At 33.6% G+C, this 24,581-nt stretch overlaps 1 protein-coding gene across 1 annotated transcript in view; it reads left to right on the top strand.

The window, feature by feature from the left end:
• The window catches only part of SLCO6A1 (solute carrier organic anion transporter family member 6A1), a 101,654-nt gene that overhangs the window by 40,222 nt on the left and 36,851 nt on the right, over positions 1 to 24,581 (top strand). The window contains exons 8-9 of the mRNA XM_055312801.1: positions 8,571 to 8,766; positions 23,145 to 23,298. Coding sequence (XP_055168776.1) covers positions 8,571 to 8,766; positions 23,145 to 23,298 — 350 coding nt within the window. The remainder of the gene's footprint in view (positions 1 to 8,570; positions 8,767 to 23,144; positions 23,299 to 24,581) is intronic.

The raw sequence follows: 24,581 nt of genomic DNA, 5'->3' as shown, positions 1-24,581 counted from the left end.
AATTTATTTTTTGATCATATGGTTTTTATCCTTTCTCATTGATGTGATTACCACCTTGATTGAATTGTGAGTATCAAATCATCTTTGCAAACTGGCAGTAAATCCCACTGGGTTGTGGTGGATAATTTTTTAATTTATTGTTGAATTCAGTTTGCCAATATTTTGTTTAGTATTTTTGCATCTATATTATCAGGGATGTTAGCCTTTTGTTCTTTTTTTTCATAGTTCTTTACCTGGTTTTAATATCAGGGTAATTCTGGCTGCATAGAATGAATTTGGAAGTTTTCTTTCCTCTTCTGTTTTTTTGGGAAAATTTTGAGAACAAGTATTCACTCTTTAAATGTTGGGTAGAATTCACCTGTGAAGTCATCCTGCCATGGACTTTTGTTTCTTGGGAGTATTTTGGTTACTGATTCAAATTCATTGCTGGTAATCAGTCTGTTCAAGTTTTCTTTTTCTTCTTGTTTCAGTTGTGTTAGAGTATGTTTCTAGGAATTGGTCCTTCCTGTCTAAGTTGTATGATTTATTGCCATATAATTTTTCATAAGATTCTCTTACAATCCTTTGTATTTCTGTGGTGTTGGTTGTTATTTTTCCTCTTTTATTTGTGATTTTGAGTCCTTTTTTGTTGTTGCATCTGACTAAAAGTTTGTCAATTTGGTTTATCTTTCCAAAAGACCAACTTCTGGTTTCATTGATCTGTTCTTTTGTTTGTTTTTTGTTTGTTTGTTTGTATGTTTGTTTTTTAGTTTCTGTATCATTTATTTCTGTTCTTATCTTTATTATTTCCTTCCTTCTGCTGGTTTGGGGTTTTGTTTGTTGTTCTTTTCTAGCTTCTTTAGGTGTAAGGTTAGGGAGTTAATTTGAGATTTTTCTTGCTACTTGATGTAGGCCTTTATTACTATGAACTTTTCTCTTAAATTTGCTTTTGCTGCCTCCCAAAGATTTTAGACTATTGTGTTTTCATTTTTGTTTTTCTCTATGTATTTTTTGATTTGTTTTTTGATGTCTTGCTTGACCCATTAATTGTTGAGTAGTGTGCTATTTAGCCTCCATGTATTATGGTCTTTCCACATTTTTTTCTTGTAGTTGATTTCCAGTTTCATAGCATTATGGTCAGAAAAGATACATGGTATGACTTAAATCTTTTTGAATTTGTTGAGATTGTTTCATGGCCTAATATGTGATTTCTTTTGGAGAATGTTCCATGTGTACTTGAAAAAAATTATAATTTGGTGTTTTAGGAGGGAATATTCTGAAAATATCTGTTAACTCTACCTGGCCCAGCAGGTTATTCAAAGCCATTGTTTCCTTGTTGGTTTTCTGTTTGTAGGATCTGTCCAGGGCTGTAAGTGGGGTGTTAAAGTGTCCTACTATTACCATATTACTATTGCTTATTTCCAGTATGTTTTTTTATTAACCTTTTAGGTATTTATTTGGCTGCTTTCATGTGGGATGCATAAATATTTACAATTGTTAGGTCTTGTTGGACTTTACTTTTTATTATTATAGAGTGTCCTTCTTTGTCTCTTGTTGCAGGTTAAAGTCTATTTTGTCCAAAAAAAGTATTGCTACCCCAGCTTTCTTTTCACACCCATTTGCATGATAAATATTTCTCTATCCCCTCACATTCAATCTGTGAGTATCTTTACATCTGATACTCATCTGATACCTGAGTCTTTTGTAAGCAGAATATAGACGAGTCTTTTGATTGGAGCATTTAGTCCATTTACATTTAAAGTAATTATTGATAGATATAAATTTATCACCATTTTATTACTTGTTTTGTGGTTTTTCTTGTATTTCTCATCTGATCAGTTCTCTTTTTTGCTCTCTTCTCTCACAGTTCATACTTGGGTTCTTTTCTCCTTATTTTTTTGCATATTAATGGGTTTTGATTGTGGTTACCATTAGGTTTGTATATAACGTCTTCTGCATATAGCAGTTTATATTAAGTTGATGGTCACATTAGTTTGAGCTTGTTCTTTACTCTTCATCCTCTCCTCCCCCCATGTTTTTGGTAAGGTATCATAATTTACATCTTTGTATTTTGTGTGTTCCTTGACTGATTTTTACAGATATGCTTATTTTCACTGCTTTTTACACTTCCTGTTTTTCTTACTTTTATTGTTTTTGTTTTTCTCTCACAAAATCTCCTTTACATTTCTTGTAGGGCTGGCTTAGTGGTTATAAATTCTTTTAGCTTTGGTTTGTCTGGAAACTCTTTATCTCTCCTTTTTTTTTTTTAAAGATTTTATTTATTTATTCATGAGAGAGGCAGAGAGAGAGAGAGGTAGGGATACAGGCAGAGGGAAAAACAGGCTCCATGCAGGGAACCTGATGTGGGACTTGGTCCCAGGACTCCAGGATCATGCCCTGGGCCGAAGGCAGGTGCTTAACTGCTGAGCCACCCAGCGATTCCCTTTATCTCTCCTTCTACTCTGAGTGTTAGCTTTGCTAGATGGAGTATTCTTGACTGTAGATTTTTTCCTTTCATGCCACTTTCTTCTGGCCTGCAAAGTTTATGCTGAAAAATCTGTTGATAGCCTTATGGTGCTTTCCTTGTGTGTAACTGTCTTCTTTTCTCCTACTACTTCCCCTTGCCTCTTCTTACTGCTTTTAAAATACTCTTTTTATCACTGCTTCTTGCATTTTTAATTACTGTGTGTCTTGATGTGGCCATTTTGAGTTGATTTTGTTGGGGAATTTCTGTGCCTCCTGGATCTGGATAACTGACTCCTTTCCCAGATTAGGGAATATTCAACTATTCTTTATTCTTCTAGAATCACTATAATGTGAATGTTACTATGCCTGTTGGAGTAACTGAGTACCCTAAGTCTATTCTTGTTTTGCATGATTTCTTTTACCTCACCTGCTCAGCTTGATTACTTTCCATTATTCTGTTCTTCAAGTCTCTAATTTGTTCTGCCACTTCTTCTAGCCTGCTATTTATTCCATCTAGTGTATTTTTAATTTAATTTGTTGTGTTCTTCATCTCTAATTGGTTCTTTCTTTGTGTTTTCTATCACTTTTGAAGGGTGTCATTGATATTCTCACTGTTTATTCAAATCCAGGGAGTATCTTTATGATCATTATTTTAAATTCTCTATCAGGCATATACTTGTATCTGTTTCACTTAGATATCTTGCTGTGGTTTTGTTTTTTCCTCTTCTTTCATTTGGGACATATTTCTCTGTCTCTTCATTTTGTCTAACTCTCTGTGTCTGTTTCTCTCTGTCTGCCCCCTAGTTTTGAAAGTAATGGCTTTATGAAGAAGAAGTCCTGTAGTGCTCTGCAGTGCAGAGTCCTTTTATGTTGACCAGAACCTGGCACTTCAGGAGTGCTTCCTGTGTGTGTTGCATGTACCCAGCTATTGTGTCCTGGCTAATTTTCCCTTCAGTTTAGTCAAGTGCAGAGGCTCTCTTTGCCTGTTGTATGCAGTGTGCAGTCCCCAGTCGAGGTGGGGAACAGTTTTAACTAGGTACACCTCAGGCTTCCACAGGGCCTACTCCTCTTGCTGGAGCTGAGGCCCTTAAAACATATGAGTTAGGAGGTATGGTGTTGTCAAGATTTGTACCAGTCTTCTGGGGAAAGGGACCTGCTGCCCTGGGACTGAGGTAAATATGACTGGAAAGGGTGGACTCGCTGAAGTCTGGGGGTTCAGGGCATGGTGTAAGCAAGTTAGGTAATGAATGTGGGTACAACTCTGGGGGAGCATAATCTTATAATAGATAGACAGTAACCATGCTCACCTTTTGATCCAGAGAAAACATTATTTTTGTTATACTTGACAGTAAATGTATCTTCTCTTAATTCTAGGAGGGACACGATAATCTGTTTTCCAAAACTATGAGCAAACTTGTCTTCTTCTCTTGAGGAGAACACTATCTCTATTATCCAAGCCTGTTTTTTCACTATACCCATATCCTTGAAAAGATAGAACAAAGATCGATCAGGGATTCTGCTTGCTAGATATAGATAAACATGAGATACATGGAGAATTGCTGCCTGATAAATATAATAATAATTATATTACATAGGAATAAAGATTTTCAGATTAGTCTGACAATTCAGTATGTTACCTGCAAGAGATACTCCTTAAATATGAGGAAATGAAAAGGTAGAAAGTCCAGGATAGAAAAAGTTCTAGTATGTGAATGCTAACCAGAAGGAAAGATGGTATAACTATAGTAATTTTAAATGACATATTCTCCAATGCAAGAGGCATTACTTGTTATGAAAAGATCATTTATAATGACAGGACAGTCAGCCAGTGAGGCAGATGAAACAGTTATACATGGGCATACCCTCAACAATGTAGATTTAAGATAAATAAAACAAATAGATCACTTAGATTTTGATGACATTGAGTCAATTAGGTATCCTTATGCAAAAGGTAAACCTTGACCTCTACCTCACTACAAACACAAGTATCAATTCTAGATGTATTATAGATCTAAATGTATATGGTAAGACTATAAAGCTTTTTAGAATAAAATATAGGAAATTATTTAATGGCCTTAGAGAAGACAAAGATTTTTTTATATAGGACAGAAATCACATAATAACCATAAAGGAAAAAAATGGTATTAAATTAAAATTTAAGAATTGTGTTCATCAAATGTCAGCATAAGGAGTAAAAATGAAAGCAGACAATCTTTTCAATAGAAATATTCTACAAAGAACTTAAGTCTATAATATGTAAAAATATCTATCATAGTGAGTCAAGTAATCCAATAAAGATGGACAAAAGTATTCTATAGAAGATGATATCCACTGGATATTATTCATATGAAAGTGGGTTCACTTTCATTGGTTTTTAAGGAAACACATATTAAAACCACAAGGCAATACCATTATTCATTCACCACAATGGCTAAAATGCAAAAGAGAAATACACGTTGGTATGGATGTGGAGTGGTGGCATTTTATCCACTATTGGTAAAAGTGTAAATGGCTTAATCATTTTATAAATCTGTTTGGTAATATCACAAAAATCTGAACATATACATATTCCCTCATTCAGGAATTCCACTCCTAGTTATATACCAAACATAAGTTTGTCTCTTAAGAACATACCTAGAAGAAATGCATATTTTTAAAAAAGGACATGTACATGAATTCTTAAAGTTGCATCACATTCACAATATCACAGTGAGTAAGTTGTGGTGTATATATATTCTAGAATGCTATTTAGCAATGAGAAGGTATCATCTATTGTCATATATAAAAACGTGTGTGAATTTTTCAAAGATCATACCAAACAAAAGAAGCCTTAATGTACTTATACTTTGCGATCCATATTTTATAAAATCCTCTAAGTGCATGAAAGAACCTCTAATCTTCTGGCAATGTTGGATTTTTTATATGGGTTGTGGTTTCATAGGAACATTCACTTTGAAAACTCATAAGTATGTACAATTGTGATTTGTGTACTTTTCTATATACCAGTGAAATCTTTACGTAAAAAGTTGATTGGAGGTTCTGTGCATTGGTTGATTTTTCAACTGTTTAGTTTCCTTTTGGGAGAGGCTTCAAAGAGCTGGCCATTTAGTTGTTGAAATCCCTGTGTCCGGATTTTCTTATTGCCCAGTGCAATTGGCCTGACAGCCAATATTTTCTTAGCTGAGTTACGTTCTCAGTTTTCTGCTCACAAATGTGCTTGGTTTCCCCAAATCCGATAGTTGTTTGGTTCAAGTTGAATAAACCAAAGGTCTTTTCCTGGGTCAGTTATATGGCGTAGAGATGGAGATAGGACTTGGAGCTAACATTTTATATAGACTGCCATCCATTCCCCTTGTTTTTACCTTTATCTCCCTCCTTTTTAGTGGTAGCTCATTGCCCTTAATTTCTGAGACTCTGGGGTAAAATGTGGTTTACTTCTTGATTTCCTTACCCACAAGCTTACTTCCTTTTTAGTGGTAGCTCATTGCCCTTAATTTCTGAGACTCTAGGGTAAAATGTGTTTTACTTCTTGATTTCCTTACCCACAAGCTTACTTCTCTGAAGTCTGCTCAGTTCCAATTCCTACAATTTTCTTGATAAATACTGCCTCCACTCTATTATTTGTACTTTTTTGCTTTCTAAAGAATTTGTTTGTAAATGTCTACCTTTTATCAAATACTCATATGTTTGCTTTGTGGCCAGATACTTTTCTATGTTTAAATATTGACTCACTTAATTCTAACAACCTTATCATGGTGGTATAATTATTTACAGATTGTCCTTAGTAGCACCTCATCCACTTAGGTATAATTTTCATTATTTTTCTGTTCTAAGTATTTTTAAATTATAACTATCATATTTTCATTTAAGCCATATTTATTGAGAAAAGCTTTTAGTTTTTAAATATATGGTTTTGTTTCTCTTTTTAGGTAATTGTTCACGTTGAGTATTAGTTTCCATAGCTTGCTTGCTTTCTTTCTTTCTTTCTTTCTTTCTTTCTTTCTTGATTTTATTTATTTATTCACGAGAGATTCAGAGACAGAGACACAGGCAGAGGGAGAAGCAAACTCCTTGCAGGGAGCCCAATGTTGGGCTGGATCTCCCAACCCATGATCCAGGATCATGCCCTGAGCTGAAGACAGATGCTCAACCATTGAGTCATGGTCTCCCCTCTTATTAACATCTTACATTAGTATAGTAGTTTTTTTTATTTTTTATTTTTTTACTTATGATAGAGAGAGAGCGAGAGAGAGAGGCAGAGACATAGGCAGAGGGAGAAGCAGGCTCCATGCACTGGGAGCCCGACGTGGGATTCGATCCCGGGTCTCCAGGATCGCGCCCTGGGCCAAAGGCAGGCGCCAAACCGCTGCGCCACCCAGGGATCCCTAGTATAGTAGTTTTGTTATAATTAATGAACCAATATAATACTAAGTAAAGTCAATATTTTTATTTCCTTAGCTTTTACAAAATGTCCTTTTTTTCTATTCCAGGATCTCACTCAGGATACATTATCTTTAGTTGTCATGTCACTTAGAATTCTATTGGGCTTGACAGCTTCTAAGTCTTCCATTGTTTTTTATGACATTGGCTGGTTTGAGGAGTGCTGGTCAGGTATTTTTTAGAATGTTCCTTTTTTGGGAATTGTCTGATTTTTTTCCCCCTGTGATTAGACAGTGGTTATGGGTTTTATTTATTTTTTTTAAATTTCCAGGCACCCTGGTTATGGATTTTTTTTAAAAGATTTTATTTATTTATTTATTTATGAGAGAGAGAGAGAGAGAGAGAGAGAGGCAGAGACACAGGCAGAGGGAGAAGCAGGCTCCCTGCAGGGAGCCCGATGTGGGACTGGATCCTGGGTCTCCAGGATCAGGCCCTGGGCTGAAGGCAGGTCTAAACTGCTGAGCCACTAGGGCTGCCCCTGGTTATGGATTTTAGAAAGAAGATCACAGAAGTAAAATGACATTTTCACCAAATCTTTTCAAGGGTGCATATTATCACCATGGCTTATTACTTAGGAATTTGACCTTGTTCAACTGAGTCATGTTTACCATATTTCTCCACTGTATTCATGGTCTTTTAACTACTTGTTTTGGTTATTCTCTTTTGTTTCTCTCTCTCTCTCTCTCTCTTTTATTACGTAGGGGATGAATAATGATGTTCTTATCCAATTTATAAGCTTTTCAAATGTCTCTGGTCTGAGACTTCCATTTTTTATTTTAACAATTATATTTTTAAATGTCTAGACTTACTGTTTTTTGTTCATCTGCTCTTACTTAATTCCTTTGACTTTTTATTTATTTTTCATTTTTATGGAAGTTATACTGTCATTTATCTTTTTGAGCATCCTAAAATTAGTATTTATAAGTCTCCCACAGACTCTCAATGATATCAATTTAATCTGTTGTTAATGGGACTCTTTTTTTTCTTATATTTCTTTTGCTATATTACTATGTAAATCTACCACTTTATGTTTAGAGCAAAGGAGATTACATTGATATATGCATTCACTGTGCTACCTTCATATGATTGAATATTTTCCAATTATATTTCTTCTTCCTCCACATCCTCCTCTTACTCCTCCTGCTTGCCTCTATCTAACCCTTTATGCTTGATTGAAAAGAAAACTATTTCTCATAATGACTATTCTGAAATCCCACTTTGTTGTGAGATTTCTAATATTGCACACTCATTCACAGAACCAGTGGGTGGTTTAGTTTAATTCTTTGTAATGAAACTGTTTCTGAACTCTTATCATGGGCATGTCTCTTGCTATAAACTATAAATCCAGGCAGCTATCCAATGATAGTTCTGAATAAGACAGTTCTTGTCTTCTGTTTTGCATGGATTAAGTTCTGGGTTTATCTTAGATGCCATTACCACAAAGGAGCAAAATTTCACCATCATTCCATTAGGCCTCTAGCTTCAACCCTATTCCCAAATTAGTACCTCTTTTAAGGTTCAGGTTCATTGAGATATTTATCATGCCTTTAAATTTTCATTGTCTTTTTATTTAAATCTATGTTGTTTAGAGCAGAGGGATTGCATCAACATATGAATTTTCTGTGCTATCTTTAGCTGACTATTTTTTTTAACTGTTTTCTTCTCCTCCTCCTCCTTTCTTTTAGGATTTGTTTTACTTCCAGGAGGTGCACTTGGCCAACTTCTGGGAGGTATCATTGCTTCCATGTTACACATGTCTTGTAAAGCCCTTATGAGATTTGTAATGGTTACATCTGTTATATCACTTATATTCTTTGGGTTTGTAATTTTTGTACACTGTGATCCAGTACCACTTGCTGGGATCAATGAAGATTATGACGGGTAAATATTATTTTGTATATTTGATTTTTACATTCAAACCAACAATGTATTTCTCAGTTAATAATTATTTATCTAGTAACCCAATATGTTATACCATTCTTGGAATTATTCAACATGTAAAAGAAATATAAAGCATACTTTCACCTTTCACAATAACGGCAGAAATATCATTATGGTAGCTTGTGATACGGCTGCTTATGTATTCATAAAGTACTAATAAAAAAAGCACTGAAATGGTTCAGAACCTAGAAATAATATTCTGTATTAAAGTGGCTAACAACTAGGAGACAATACTATCTATACAAAGCCTTACCTTGTGTTCCTGAATTGGTATGTCTGCCTTTTTATAGACATCAAAGAATAGAAATGAAGTACATCTGAAAGTATGGTATAAGTAATGTCTCCTTTAAGGTAACCATGCAAAAATTCAAAGAACTTGGCAGAGATTGATATTTAATACAGGGGAACAGAATTCAAATAGAAAACCTTAGGACTGAGCAAGTAAAATAAGTAAGGATAATAAGATTTTCAGTTCTATCTTCAATGGAGTAGCTTGTGGCAGGTCTACAGGCCCACTGAGATCAACTATAAAAATACTGAGTCAAGTTTAAAGACCTGTCTAAAGGCATCAGAGGATTGTTTAGGCAAATAGGAATTCAAAGGCCAAAATTCTGGAATGAGGCAGACCCTTAAGAAGTATCTTTCTGCAGTTGGATACTTTTAAAGATATTTGCTAATTCTCAATACTAGCAAGAAGCTGAGAATTTGAGCAAAGGTCTGGACAAAAATCACCTACTTAGATGACAAGAAATCAGCATACATTTGTGACTGATGTGTCAACCTAGAGTCGAAAACAGGGTCGAGCAGGATATCAGAGAGAGAGAGAGAAATGAGACAACACTCTTGGGTTTTCACTCAATACATTTGCTGAGGCTGAATACATTTGTAAGAGGCTGAAATCAAGCAGAAATCTTAAAAAAAGTAGAGGAAAATTCTAGCACTATTGTGATACTCTGTAGATAAGAGTGAGTTTAGAATACAGTGAAGAGAGGAACCATGATGGACACTAGGTATTCTCAACTGATATCTCTTTAAGGCTAAGACGTAAGAGTGAGGGCATTCCAAAATACTGTAACCTAGCCAGGAGTTAATTTGGCTACTAATTAGATGAATTTGGTCATCCAGCACTTTACCCAGCAGCAGAAAGACCCAACACTCTAAAAAAAAGATAATACCAAAAATTATGAGACAAAACAAATAATAGAACAGACCATAGGGGATCCAGATATCATCATTATCAAATAAGAATGTTAAAACAATTTTGATATGAGCAATAACACATATGACTGTGAATTTCTCTTCAGAAACCATGTGTTCAGAAGAGAGTAAAACAATATCTTTACAATTCTGAAAGACAAAAATGAAACAAAACAAACTGATGACTCATAAGTTATTATCCAGTGAAAATATCCTTTAAGAATAAAAATGAAGTAAAGATATTCTCAGGTGAAGGATAACTAATAATTTATTATTAGCACTAAAAGAAATTATTAAGTATTTTTTAAGTCTGAAGCAAAATAATCCTAGAGGAAAACTTGAAGGATAGAGAAAGAGTAAAAGAAGTAATAAATATACTAGTAAGTAGACTAATTTTTCATCTTAAGTTTAAAACATAAGTAACTATTGAAAGCAAAGAAATATAACATTGGTATAGTTTTTCAAAGATATATATATACATATCTATATCTATATATCTATATATCTATGTCTATATACAGGACCTCTGTGTTTATAAGACTTATACAATTTAAATAGAGTGGTAAAATATCAGCTCAAAGTAGAAAAGTAAGTATGTATATATAGTTTAGGTACATATCTATCTATGTTTCCTGTGTTTATATGGTCTGCATACTAAGATTGTTTTTATATTATTAAGTATTGTGAAAAACAATAAAGAACAGTAGGACTTATAGTTACAATAAAGAACAGTAGGACTTATAGTTTCTACTCCAATATGTAAGAGCTTGTAAGTCATCACTCCTATCCTCACAATAAGAAAAGAGTTGAACAACAAAAAAAATTAACAGCAGATGCAGAGCAGACAAAGTGCTGTCCCCCTAAATGGAGAGATAGGTAAATAGAGAGAATTGTTTACTGAGAGCAGAAGCCATTGGAATTGAGTATTAAACAGCACTTGATTAATTACTGGAGGTGGAACATGGGATAACTTGAGAGTTGAAATCTCCTGGCGACCCAGTTGTAGGACTCCACACACTTTTATGTCTTTTACATCCAGGTGCTCTACTAGGTTTTCAGAGTGGAAACAGGGGAAAAAATTGTCCTGTGTTTTGGGCAGGAGAAGGAAAATAACCATTTGAAATATGCCCAAGAGAAGTCTGCTGTCTGTAACAAAAGCCTATCCTGTAGGAAACTAACTTTCCAGAATTTTCCTGTCAAACTTTAAAAAGGAAGACAATCAGACAAGTCAATTCTTTTCTAACTTTCCTGTCTCACATAGGGAGGGAGAAAAAAGGCTAAGAAAACTTCTGAATTTGACAGCTTAGAGATCAGGCCCACTGGGGTGGAAGAGACACAAAATCTAAGATTTAATCATATGATTTTAGAGTGCTTTCCCTCAACAATATTTTACCACCACATCAATAGATATTTAGTTTTATAACAGTGAAGCACAACTGAGAGAGCTGCAAGGCACACTCTATTTAGTAAAAAGATTCTAGGGAAACCCAAAGGTAACTGGGAAGACAGAATGAGGATACCATGGGGAACTGAGGCCTTTGTCACCTATAGCTACAATAATCTTTAAACACAGCCTAACTCCTAGACAGATAAACATAAAAACCTCATACATAAAAGCCTATTTACCTCTTTTTTTTAAAACCTGATATATACTGTCTGATTTTCAACCACACAGTACAGGGTATTCTAAGGGCAAGAAAATATGTGGACTGAAAAACACAGAAAGCATTAGAACCGGACTTAGATATAGCAGAGGTTTGGGAATGATCAGACTGGGAACATAAAAATAGCTATGATTAATACGCTAAGGGCTCCAATGGAAAAAAAGTAGACAAAATGAAAGCAAAAATAGGTAAATGTAAGTAAGAGAAAAAGAAATTCTAAGAAAAAACAAACAAACAAAAAAGTAAGTTTAAGGGAGCAAAAACTCTTTAAGAGAGATGAAGAATCCCTTTATGGGCCCATCAGTAGACTAGAGAGAACTGAGGAAAGCATCAGTGACTGTGAAGATAGATCAGCAGAAACTTCTCAAACTGAAAAATACAGAGAAAAAGATGGAAAAAACAAAACAAAACAAAACAAAACCAAAAACACAAAACAAATAAACAAACAAACAAAAAACCCGGCCTGGAATAGAATATGCAAGAACTGTGCCGTAATTGCAAAGGTATATCAAATATATGACATAAACACTAGAAGTAGAAGAAGAGAGAATAGAAGTGAGTAATAATGACAGAATTTTCCAAGATTTGCAAGACCAAATTACAGATCCAGGAAGCTCTGAGAACACCAAGAAAGAGAAATACCCCCAAAATTACAACTAGGCATAGCATATTCAACCTATAGAATCAGAAAATAATGACAAAATCCTGAAAGAAGCCAGAAGAAAGAACCTCACTGGTAGAGGATTGAAGATTATTTATTGCAGACTTATCTTACAAACCATACAAACAAGAAGAGTGTGGAATGAAATATTTAAAGGACTGAAAAAAATCATTAACCTAGAATGCTGTATGCAATCAAACTGTCTTTCAAAACTGAAGTAGAAATAAAGATACTCTTAGATAAACAAAAATATATGGGGATTGTAAACCTGCTTTGCAAGAAATGTTTAAGGAAGTTCTTCAGAAAAAAGAAAAATTACATGAGTTAGAAATTTGAGTTATATAAAGAAAAAAGAACACCAGAGAATGAATAAATGAAGGTATAATTTTTCATTTTTTATTTTCAGTTGGTGTAATAGAGAACTTGTGTTCAAAATAATAATGGTGATAAGATGTTAAATGTTTATAGTTGCTGTATAGTGAAATGGATAACAGAAACCTTATAAAAGATGAGAGAGAAATGGAAAATTCTCTCTTCTGAGGTACCTGCACTACCCATGATGTGGTATAGTGTTATTTGAAAGTAGACTTAACCTGCTTGTATTCTGGGAATTCTAGGGAAACTTAAAACATTAAAAAAGTATATTTTATTTATTTATTCCTGAGAGGCACAGAGAGAAGCAGAGACACAGGCAGAGAGAGAATAGGTTCCATGCAGGGAGCCCGAAGTGGGACTCGATCCTTGAACTGGGATCATGCCCTGAGCCAAAGGAAGATGCTCAACCACTGAGCCACCCAGGTGTCCCCTAAAACATTTTTAAGAAATATAATTGCTGTGACACCTGGGTAGCTCAGTCGACTAAGTGTTTGACTCTTGACTTTGGCTTAGGTCATGATCTCGGAGTCCTGGGATTGAGCCTCCTGTCAGGCTCTGTGTTTGGCAGACAGTCTGCTTGGAGGTTCTCTCTCTTCCTCTGCACAGCTCCCCTCCCCTGTGCATGCACATTCTCTCCCTCTCTATCTCAAGTGAATAAATCTGTAAAAAATAATAAAAAGTATAATTGCTATGCTAACAGATGAGAGAAAATGGAATGTCATAAAATAAACCCAGAGGAAGCAAACAAAAAGCAAAAAAAAAAAAAAACAAAAACAAAAAAAAAAGAGGAAAAGATGAAAGCAAGAAAGAACAACTCGTTGGCATGTAATTGTTTATAGTCATGTTTTATGATCTTTTGTATTTGTGTTGTGTCATTTGTGATGTCTCCTCCTCCATTCAGAATTCATTTGTTTGACTCTTATTTTTTCTTTTCTTGGCAAGTTTAGCTGAAAGTTTGTCTATTTCATTTATCTTTTTTTAAAAAAACCCAGCTCTTGGGACACCTGGGTGGCTCAGTGGTTTAGCATCTGCCTTTGGCTCAGGGTGTGATCCCGGGATCTGGGATCAAGTCCTGAATCTGACTCTCTGCAAGGAGCCTACTTCTCCCTCTGCCTATGTCTCTCTCTGTCTCTCTGTCTCTCAGGAATTAATAAATCTTAAAAAAAAAAACAGAACAAAACAAAAACAGCTCTTGGTTTTATTAATCTTTTCTATTGTTTTATTAGTCTTTATTTCATTTATTTCTCTTCTGATCTTTGTTATTTCCTTCCTTCTATTAACTTTGGGCTTAGTTTGTTGTTTTCCTAGTTCCTTGAAGTGTAAAGTTAGGTTATTTATTTGAGATCTTTCCTTTTTCATAATGTAGGCATCTATCACTGTGAACTTCTCTCAGAATTTCCTTTGCTGCATCCCATAGATTTTGGTATGTTCAATATCCACCTTATTTATCTCAAAGTATTTTTAAAATCTCTTTTATGATTTCTTCTTTGATTTATTGGTTGTTCAGTAGCATGTTTTTAAATCTCCACGTATTTGTGAATTTTCTAGTTTTCTTGTTGACATTGATTTCTAGTTCCATACTATTGTTGAAAAAGATGCTTGATATGATTCCAGTCTTCTTACATGTAATAAGACTTATTTTGTAGACTTCTATATGATCTATTCTGGAAAATGTTCCCTATGTACTTGAGAAGAATATGTATTCTCCTGTTATGGATGCAATGTTCTGTAAATGTTGGTAGGTCCTGCTCCCTCTGCACTGAGCCCTGTGGGAATAGCTGATTTAGAACCATTTCTTTGTTTGTTTCAGTACTATGGAACTCTGCAAGCCCTGTTGGTTATGAGTCAGACCATCAAGGGGCTCTTTCCCTGGGAGGATTTTGATGAGTTCCTGGATATGTATTAAATTAGAAGTCTGACCCTCAGGTAGTGATTTTTAAAGTATGCAAACAGCCTCTTTCGTGCAAAGATACAGATGGACATTTTTTGCCTTCTCTTCTGTGTTGAGCCTTGGGAGGATAGCCATGGTGAATCTGCAGAGCCCATTAAATGTTTCTTCTTTACTACAGTCCTGTGTTTTGGATACAAGCCTGTTGGTTTTTTGAGCTAAGTGTTTTTGGGCACCCACCACTCAGGTGTGAGTCTTAAAAGTTGGCACACTAGATGTGGTGTCCATAACTCTTTACTCCTTAGGGAGAAGTTGTTAGTTGGGAGGTCCTTCCTGATTATTAGGCACTGTGCCTAGGGTATGGTTTATGGTAAAATTGTGTTTCAGGTTTTCCTATCTATTTCAGTGTGGGTGATGGTATTTTCTCATTTGCCCAATGTGTAGGATTTACTCAGCTAGTTTTTGGATTTCTTTCAGAGGGAATTTCTCTGTGTGGCTGTAGATTTGGTGTGTCCTTGGGAGGAGATGAGTTCTGGAGGCACCTGTGTCACCATCTTGGACTGCAACCAAGATAGTCTTTTCAAGAAATGGTGCTAGAAAAATGAATATGCATATGAAAAAAACAAAACAAAAGAAAGAAAAGAAAAAAATCTACAGACAGAACAGACTTACAGCCTTCACTAAAATTAAATCAAAATGAACTAAAAATGGTTATAGATTTGAATATAAAACACAAAACTAAAAAACTTTGGAAAGATAACATAGGATAAAATCTAGGTAACCTTGGCTTTTGTGATAACATTTCAGGTGCAAAAAAAAAAAAGCACGAAAGAAAAAAATGACATGTTAAATGTTATTAAAGTTAAAACCTTTCTCTGTAAAAGATACTGTTAATAGAATTAAAAGTCAATACCCAAATTGGGAGAAAAATACATATTTTAGTTTATATGCTGCGAAAGTGAGCATGAGAAAAAATACATATTTGGTACAGTATATATCCAAAATATTTAAAGAACTCTTAAAAGTCATCAATTTACAGAGAAACAGCCCAATTAAAATGGCCAAAAGGTCTAAACAGACACCTTACTAAGGAAGCTGTATAGATACTGATAAGCATATGAAAATATGTTCAGTATTATAGGCCACCAAGGAGCAGCGACTTAAAACAACAATGAGATACCACAGAACATTTATTGAAATGTCTGAAATCCAAAAACCTGACAAAACCAAATGCTAGTGAGTATGTGGAGTAACAAAGACATTTGCAGCAATTAGTAATATAAAATGGTAAGTCACTTGGGCATTTTGGCAGTTTCTTATATAGCTAAACATAGTTTTGCCATGCAATTCAGCAATTGTGGTTTTAGGTATTTAATCAAATGAATAATTATGTTCAGACAAAAACCTGTCAGTGAATGTTGACAGCACCTTCATTCATAATGGCTAAAATTTGAACCAGTCAACACACCCTTCAGTAGGTGTATAGGTAAACTGTAGTATACCACACATAGACTATTATTAGTGATAAAAAGAAATCAACCATCAAGCCACAAAAAGATGTGGAGGAAGCTTAAGTGAATATATTGCTAAGCGAAAGAAGCCATTTTGCAGGCTATATATTGTATGATTCCATCTATATGCCATTCTGGATAAGGCAAAATTATTGGCAATATTGCATATTTGATTTGAATTTTTAGAAATATCTTCTGCTTAACCTTTTGAGCATATGGAATACTGATGTAATAACTGATATGATAAGATCAATAGTAAAAAATATATCACACTAAGGAATTTACTAATAATAGCTGAAACTGTGTGTAGAGGGAGAAGAGGTATATGGTAACTCTCTTTATGCTCAATTATTCTGTAAACCTAAAGTTGCTCAAATATATAGTTTATAAATCAGAATATAATAATCTAAAATGATTTTGAACTATAGGCAATTTTCCAAATGATTATTAATATAAAATAAGACCCTTTGGCTTCATTCTAAATTTATATTTGGAAATTGTTCTGGGCTTTCACTTCCAGCCAAGATGGAATAACATATTTCCTTTCCTACCAAAACAACCAAAAATTCAACAAAAATAGAAATGGTGGCTTTCAAGACATTGGAATCAGTCAGTGAAGGGCAGTGGTACATGAGAGAAGCATTCAAGGTGAGCCTACAGTTCCTCCAGCTTACTGCTTCCACAGTTTTAAGATCAAAGCACAGGAAATGGGAATGAAACATATTCTGGCTGGTTCTCTGAGTTGAGGGAATGGAGCTGAGAGTTCTGAGAGACCAATACAGCTAGAATTCACAAGATTGTGTACTAGAGGACAAATATACAGAAGACCTCCTTAAGTATTCAGCAAAGTAGTAACTAGGATATGTGTGAAGAAAGTTATTGAGTCTAAATCCATCAAGAGAATTAGAATTATAGTGTACACCATTCACACAGGATTGGGGATAATTTCCATTCTCGTCAAATTATAAAACCTCAAAAATCACAGTACATAAAGTATACAGAGGGATCTTGTCTCAACAGTGGTTAATGATTAATTCTGAACTCTGGCCCTTCCTATCAAATATGGCTATCAAACTAAAAAAGATTAGAGTGTTCCAAGTAAATTAGCTGCATTACAGAATAAAGCTTAAAAACACTCATGAAAATACAAAAATATTCAACATTCAGGCAGCCTGGGTGGCTCAGCGGTTTAGCACCGCCTTTGGCCCAGGGCTTGATCCTGGGATCGAGTCCCATGTTGGGATCCCTGCATGGAACCTGCTTCTCCTCTGCTTGTGTCTCTGTCTCTCTGTTTCTCATGAATAAATAAATAAAAATCTTTAAAAAAATATTCTACATCCAAGATTGAAACTTACAAAGTTCAATATCCAGTAAAATGTTGTAAGAAGCAGAAAAATAGAACTCATAATAAGAAGCTAAATCAATTGATCAGTCTTAATGCTTGTAAACCTCATGAATGAGCTTTAGAATGTGTGAAGCAAAAGCTGCAAGTAGATGCTAATATTGCCAGAGTTAACAGTTATTATATAAGTATTCCATATATTCAGAAAGTTAAGAAAAGCTATTTTTAAAAACCCAAATTGAGCATATAGAAATGAAAGCCATAAAGTTTGAGAAAAATACTACGTATGAGATTAATGACAGATTAGACATTTGCATAAGATTAAATAAACTTGAAATTGATAACAATAAACATCCAATGGAAAATACAGAGACAAGAAAATTAACAAAACAAAACATCAATAAGTTGGACAACTTCAGGTGGCTGACCACATATATATAGTTGGAATCTCCAGAGGAGGGGCCTTGGAGAAAGAAAAATATTTGAAGAAATGTAAAAATTTTAAAAACTTCATGTAAACTGTAAACCTACAGACCTAGGAAACCTAGCAAACCCTCAGAACAAGAAACATGAAGAAAATTACACCATACTACATAATAAATCTCTCAAGTGTAAAGAAAAAAATCTTAAAAGTAGTGTGTGTGGGGTGATACTTTATATACAAATGACCAAAGATAAGACTAAGAGTATAGTTTATATCAGAAACAATGCAGATAAGAAGACAGTAGGAAAATATTTTAGAAGTACTGAAAGAAAAAAATTAACAACATTTTGTACCAAATCAGAATGTCTATAAAAATGGAGAAATAAAAAAAATGGAGAAATAATTTTACACGTTAAAAATGTAAATAATATTTGAACAATAGACTTACACCTCATGAAATGTCTAAAAGTCTTTCTGGCTGAAATAAAATGATACCAGATAAGAACTACAAAAAGCAAAGAAGACCAAAGGAAATGGTAATTATCTAGGTATTTTTTTCTTATTTAAATCCCTTTAAAAATAATTGTTTAAAACAGATAAATATATAATATGGATTTACTTGAGGAGCCATTATATCACACATTGGTAGATTGTGTTAAGTTAAATATGTATAATATAAACTTTGAAGCACCACTAAAATAACAGTCACAGTTAATAAGCCAAACTGACACATGAATTAAAATAGAATTTTACAAAAACATTTGTTTAATCTCAAATTAGGCAAAAAAAAAAAAAAAAAAAAGAGAACAAAGAAGAGATAAAAAAAAAAAGAAAAACAGAAAGGATAGATTCAAACCTATTATAGTAATCACATAAAATGTAAATGTTGCAATATTTCAATTGAAAGGCAGAGATTGTCTAATTTGATTTTTTAAAGAAAGCAAGACCCAGCTATCAATGTTGTATGAAAGAAATGTACTTCAACTATAGACACAAGTAGATTATATGTAAAAGGATGGGGAAAGATGTATCACATTAACAGAAATCTAAAGAAAGCTGGAGTATGATATTATACCAAGTAGATTTGAGAGCAAATAATATTAGGAATAAAAAAGGTGATTATGTTATGCTAGAATGGTCAATTCATTAAGAATTCAAGCAAGTCTTAATGTTTGTGAACCTCATGAATGAGCTTTAAAGTATGTGAAGCAAAAGCTGCAAGTAGAAATATAGAAATTCCTGAATGTGATCAGATATTTTGATTTTCTTAATAATAGAAGTAGGCAAAAAAAAAACCTCAGTGATTATACAAAAGATTTGAATAACGCAGCCAACTTGACATGATTGACATTTGTAGAAATTTTACCTGTCAAAGAAGAATACATTTCTTTTTAAAAGCACTGGAAACCCAAAGTAAACCATATTCTGTAAAGCAAGTATCAATTAATTTAAATGACTAAATCATATAATGGAATTTTCTGACCATGATCAAATTAAATTAGAACTACATGAATAAAAAAAGATTTCTGGAAAAGTCCCAAATATTTGGAAACTGAATAACAAACTTTTAAATAACTTGTGTTCAAATAATCTTTTCAAAAGAAAAATTGTAAAGTATTTTGAAGTGAATGAAAATGAAAATACATGTAACAAAACTTATAGAGTGTTGCTAAGACAGTACTTAGGGGAAAATGTATATTGCCTAATATTAGAAAAGAAAAAAGTATCAATCCAATGACACTTGCTTCTACCTTAAAAAACTAGAAACATCAAAGTATAATGATCCCAAAGTAAGTAAAAGGATGGAAGCAACAGAAATTAGAATAGAAATTAATGAAATAGAGATGAAAAAAACATGGAAGAATTATAATCAGGTCAAATTTTGAGGAGATTGATAAAATTGTTCAACCTCTAGATAGAGAAAACAACTGATATCAAGAGTTAGAGATCTGATGTGATATTTTTATAGATTCCACCAATATTAAAGAGATAGTAAGGTAATATTATGAACAATTTTATGCCCATAAATCTGACAGCTTCCATGAAATAGGGAAATCCCTCAAAAGACACAAACTCATTTTAGAAAAAAAAATGTCTCTAATAAATAAATCAAATTTGTACTTAAACAGTTTCTGACAAAGAAAGTTCCAGGCCCAAATGGTTTTACTGAAGAACTAAACCAAATATTTAAACAATATCTGATTTTGCACAATTTCTAGAAAATTAAAAGGGAGTACATACTTTCCAACTTATTCTATGAAACTGGCATTATCTTTACATCAAACCTGGACAAAGACATTGTAAGAAAAGAGAACTATAAACCTATTTCTCTCATGAACATAAATACGAGAACTCTTAAAATTCTGGCAAATTGAAACCTCCCCCATATTAAAATAAATTATGATCAAGCAATACTTATGAAAGGAATGCAAGGTGGCCGCCTGGGTGGCTCAGTCACTTAAGTGTCTGCCTTTGGCTCAGGTCATGACCCCAGGGTCCTGGGATTGAGTTCTGCATTGGGCTCCTTGCTCTGCGGGGAGCCTGCTCCTCCCTCTCCCTCTGCCTGCCACTTCCCCTGTTTGTACTTTCTTTCTCGCTTTCTCTCTGTCAAATAAATAAAATTATAAAAAGAAAAAGAATGCAGGTTGCCTTAATATTTGAAAATCAGTTGGTATAATCCACCATATTAATAAACTAAAAAAGCCCATTATCATAATAGATGCCAAAAGGCCCATGATAAAGTACATCTATTCCTGATGAAGTAGGAAACTAGGAATGGAAGGGAACTATGAAAAATATAGTTAACTCTATACTTAGTGATTATTATGGAATGAATATGTTTCCCCTCCTACCAAAATCGTATGTTGAAGTCTTAGTCTCCACTGTGGTAGGATTAGGATTAAGGAGATCATTAGGTGTAGATAAGGTCATGAAGGTAGACCAACCTCCCCATAATGATGGAGATTAGTGTCCTTATAAGAGAGGGGAATAAACCAAAGACTTCCCTCAATTTGCCATGTGGGGATACACTGAGAAGGTGATGGTCTGCAATCTGGGAAGAGAGCTCACACAGACACGGTGGGAAATAAACGTTTGTTGTTTAATCCAAACTATGATGTTTTGCTACAGCAGCCTGAGCAAAGACAATGGTGAAACATTGAATGACCAGGAGTATAATAAGAATATCTACTTTCAGCACTTCTATATTAACACTATTGTGGATATTCTAACCGTTATAATACTGTAAGCAAAAGAAAGTCATCCCAATAAGAAAATTGGAAGTAAAATTGTATTTATTTGAAGGTGACACAATTGTCTATACGGAAAATCCAAAACCCACTATAACTGAAAAAATGAGCTTAGCAAGTTTGTAGGACACAAGGTCAATATGCAAGAATTCAGAGTATTTCTACAGACAACCTAGAAATAAGCAGAAATTAGTGTCAAAAAAACGCCCAGTTCTAACAGTATTAGGAAAAAAGAAATACTGTAGAAGAAAAGATCATTATACAAGAATTTATGGTGTTTTTGTATACTAGCTACCAATAACTGGAAATTGATAATACATAAAAACGCCATTAGTAGTAGTATCAAGAAGCAGAAATAATGATAAACATCAGATATGATAGTCCAATTCACAATTACTAAAAAATATTCCTGAGCTAAGTTAAAAGCCTAAATTTTTAGAGAGATATCCCATGTTCATGAGTTGGAAGACTTAATATATTAAGAAGTTAATCCTCCTCAAATTGATGTATGTATTCAATGTGATCGCAGTAAAAAATCCCAACAGGCTTTCTCTTTTAGATATTATATAAGTAACTTAAACTCATATGATATACAAAGGACCTAGAAAAATAAAAAAAAAAACAATTCTGATGAGTAGAAGTGGAGGGCCAACACAATTTGATTTCAAGAGTTTTAGCTAATATAATAAGGAAAATAGTATTTTTTTTGTAAATACGGACAAATATATCAGTGTAAAGAATAGAAAGTCCAGAAATAGGCCTATATATAAATGGATAATTGATTTTTGACAGGATGCAGATACAATTTAGTAGAGAATATATGTCATTTTAACAAACTATGATGGAACAATTAGATATCTATATGTTAACATATGAACTTTGGTCTATATCATGTAGCACATAAAAGAGTTAAAATGGATTGTAGATTGAATATAAAATATAAAATACCAAGAATATAGGAAAATGTTTTGTAAACTTGGGTTCAGCTGAGTTTTCTTAAATATGGTACCAAATACATGATCCATAAAGAAATATATTGATTAATTGGTCTACATCAAAGTAAAGTATTTCTGTTCTTTGAAAGTCTCTGTTAAAGGGAATGAAAAAAACAAGCCATAGATTGTGAGAAGATATTTGAAAGTCATAAATATAAAACAAAAGAAAATCATAAATCTGATGAAGGACTTGCTTCTAGAATATATAAAGAAATTTCAATGCTTAATAAAAGAAAATAATAAGAGCAGGCAAAAGGTTTGAACAGACATTTAAACAAATATATACAGATGAGAAACAAGCATACGGAAAGATGGCCAACATCTTTATTCATCAGGGAATGTAATATTAAAAACCATAATATGAACTACTATATCCTTGTAAGAAAGTCTAAATTTAAAAAGACTCATTATACTAAGTGTTGATGAGGAATGTTGAAAGTGACTGAAACCCTTATACACTGCTGGTGGAAATATAAAATAACACAACCAAATTAGAAAAGTGGCAGTTTCTCAAAAAGTTATATGAACACCTACTGTATGATTCCTCCACCTTAGTATTTACTGAGACATGGAGACATATCACCATACAAAGATCATATAAAGAATAACTATATGAAAGAAGCCAGACAGAAAGTGTATATACTGTATGATTCCATTTCATAAAATGCTTTAAAATTCATATTAATGAATAATGACAGAAACCAGCAGATGCTGGGAGCAGGGGCAGAGATATTACAAAGGGGCACAATGAAATTTTGGAGATGATGATTGTTCGTTAACATGATTGTGGTGATAGTGGTGATGATTCCACAAGTGTATACATATATCAAAAAATTTCAGATTGTATATGTTCATTGTACATATTGAGTTAGTCCTTAATAAACCTGTTAAAAAGAAATTATTTCAATAATCATATTTTTAGGGATTTCATTGATATCCTGATATATACATTATAAGTATAATACTGTGGCATAATTACATTAATTCTTTTTTTTTTTTTTTTTTTTTTACAGAACAGGACACTTGGGAAACCTGACAGCTCCTTGCAATTCTCATTGTAAATGCTCATCTTCATTTTATTCTGCTGTCTGTGGAAGAGATAATATTGCATATTTTTCTCCTTGCTTTGCAGGCTGTACACAATCCAAAACATTTAATTATCACAAGGTAATTATTATTTCACTATGATTCTCTCTCTCTAATAAGACGTTCAATTTGTAGATGGTGTTTACATTTTACTCCTAGCTCTCTATAAAAGCTTTTTTCCTCATAAAGAAAAAAAAAAAGAACAGGAAAAGAGTATTTTTTTTATGTGGCCATGATACAAAGGGCTTATGGGAATTGGCAGTGGAAAAAAATTCTTCTACATTAAAACATGCCTCAATAAGTAAGAAAATTATGAAAGGAAAAAACTCATTGGTAAATAAAAACATAATAAAAGTATTAGATTAGTCACTAATAAAACCAGGATGGAGATTAAAGCACAAAAGCAGTGAAATGCCACTTAGATCTATAACAATAAAAGGGTATAAAATATGGTATCATATACATAAAATGGGGGAGAACAAATGTCGTGCTTTTAGAACTGGTCAAACTTAACCATCAACTTAATATTGATGAGTATATATATAGGATGTTATATATGAACCTAATCAAACAAATAAAAAACCTAAAATAGATATGCAAAAAAAGAGACAGGAATTCAAGGATATCACTAAAGATAGCCAAAAAACCACAGAAGAAAGAGAGCAAGAGAAGAAAGGAATGGAGAACTGCAAAAACAACTATTTAAAAAAAAGCTAACAAAATGGCAGTAAGTAACAAAAGGCACACCTATCAATAATTGCTTTACCTGGGATCCCTGGGTGGCGCAGCAGTTTAGCGCCTGCCTTTGGCCCAGGGCACGATCCTGGAGACCCGGGATCGAATCCCACGTCGGGCTCCCGGTGTATGGAGCCTGCTTCTCCCTCTGCCTATGTCTCTGCCTCTCTCTCTCACTGTGTGCCTATCATAAATAAATAAAACAAAAAAATTAAAAAAAAAAACAATTGCTTTACCTGTAGGAAGACTAAATGCCAATTGAAAGACATAGGGTGACTGAATTAAAAAAGCAAGACCCATCAATATGTAGCCTACAAGAGACTCACCTCAGAGACACAAGCAGATTGAAAGTGAAGAGATAGGAAAACATTTGTCATGCTATTGGAGCAAAAAGAAAGCGAAAGCTAGGGTAGGAAGACTTTATATCAGAAAAAAATGTACTTTAAAATATACTTTAAGACTATAGCAAGGAACAAAGAAGGACACTACATAATGATAAAACAATCCAACAAGAACATAAAAAATTGTGAATATTTATGCATTCAACGTGTGAGAACCCAAATACATAAAGCAACTATTAACAGACATAAAAGCAGAAATCAATAGTAATACAATAATATTAGGGGGCT

The sequence above is a fragment of the Nyctereutes procyonoides genome, unplaced genomic scaffold (genome assembly GCF_905146905.1).
Source record: "Nyctereutes procyonoides isolate TBG_1078 unplaced genomic scaffold, NYPRO_anot_genome, whole genome shotgun sequence".
In the NCBI taxonomy this organism is placed as follows: domain Eukaryota; kingdom Metazoa; phylum Chordata; class Mammalia; order Carnivora; family Canidae; genus Nyctereutes; species Nyctereutes procyonoides.
This window is presented reverse-complemented; position numbering and strand designations above follow the sequence as displayed.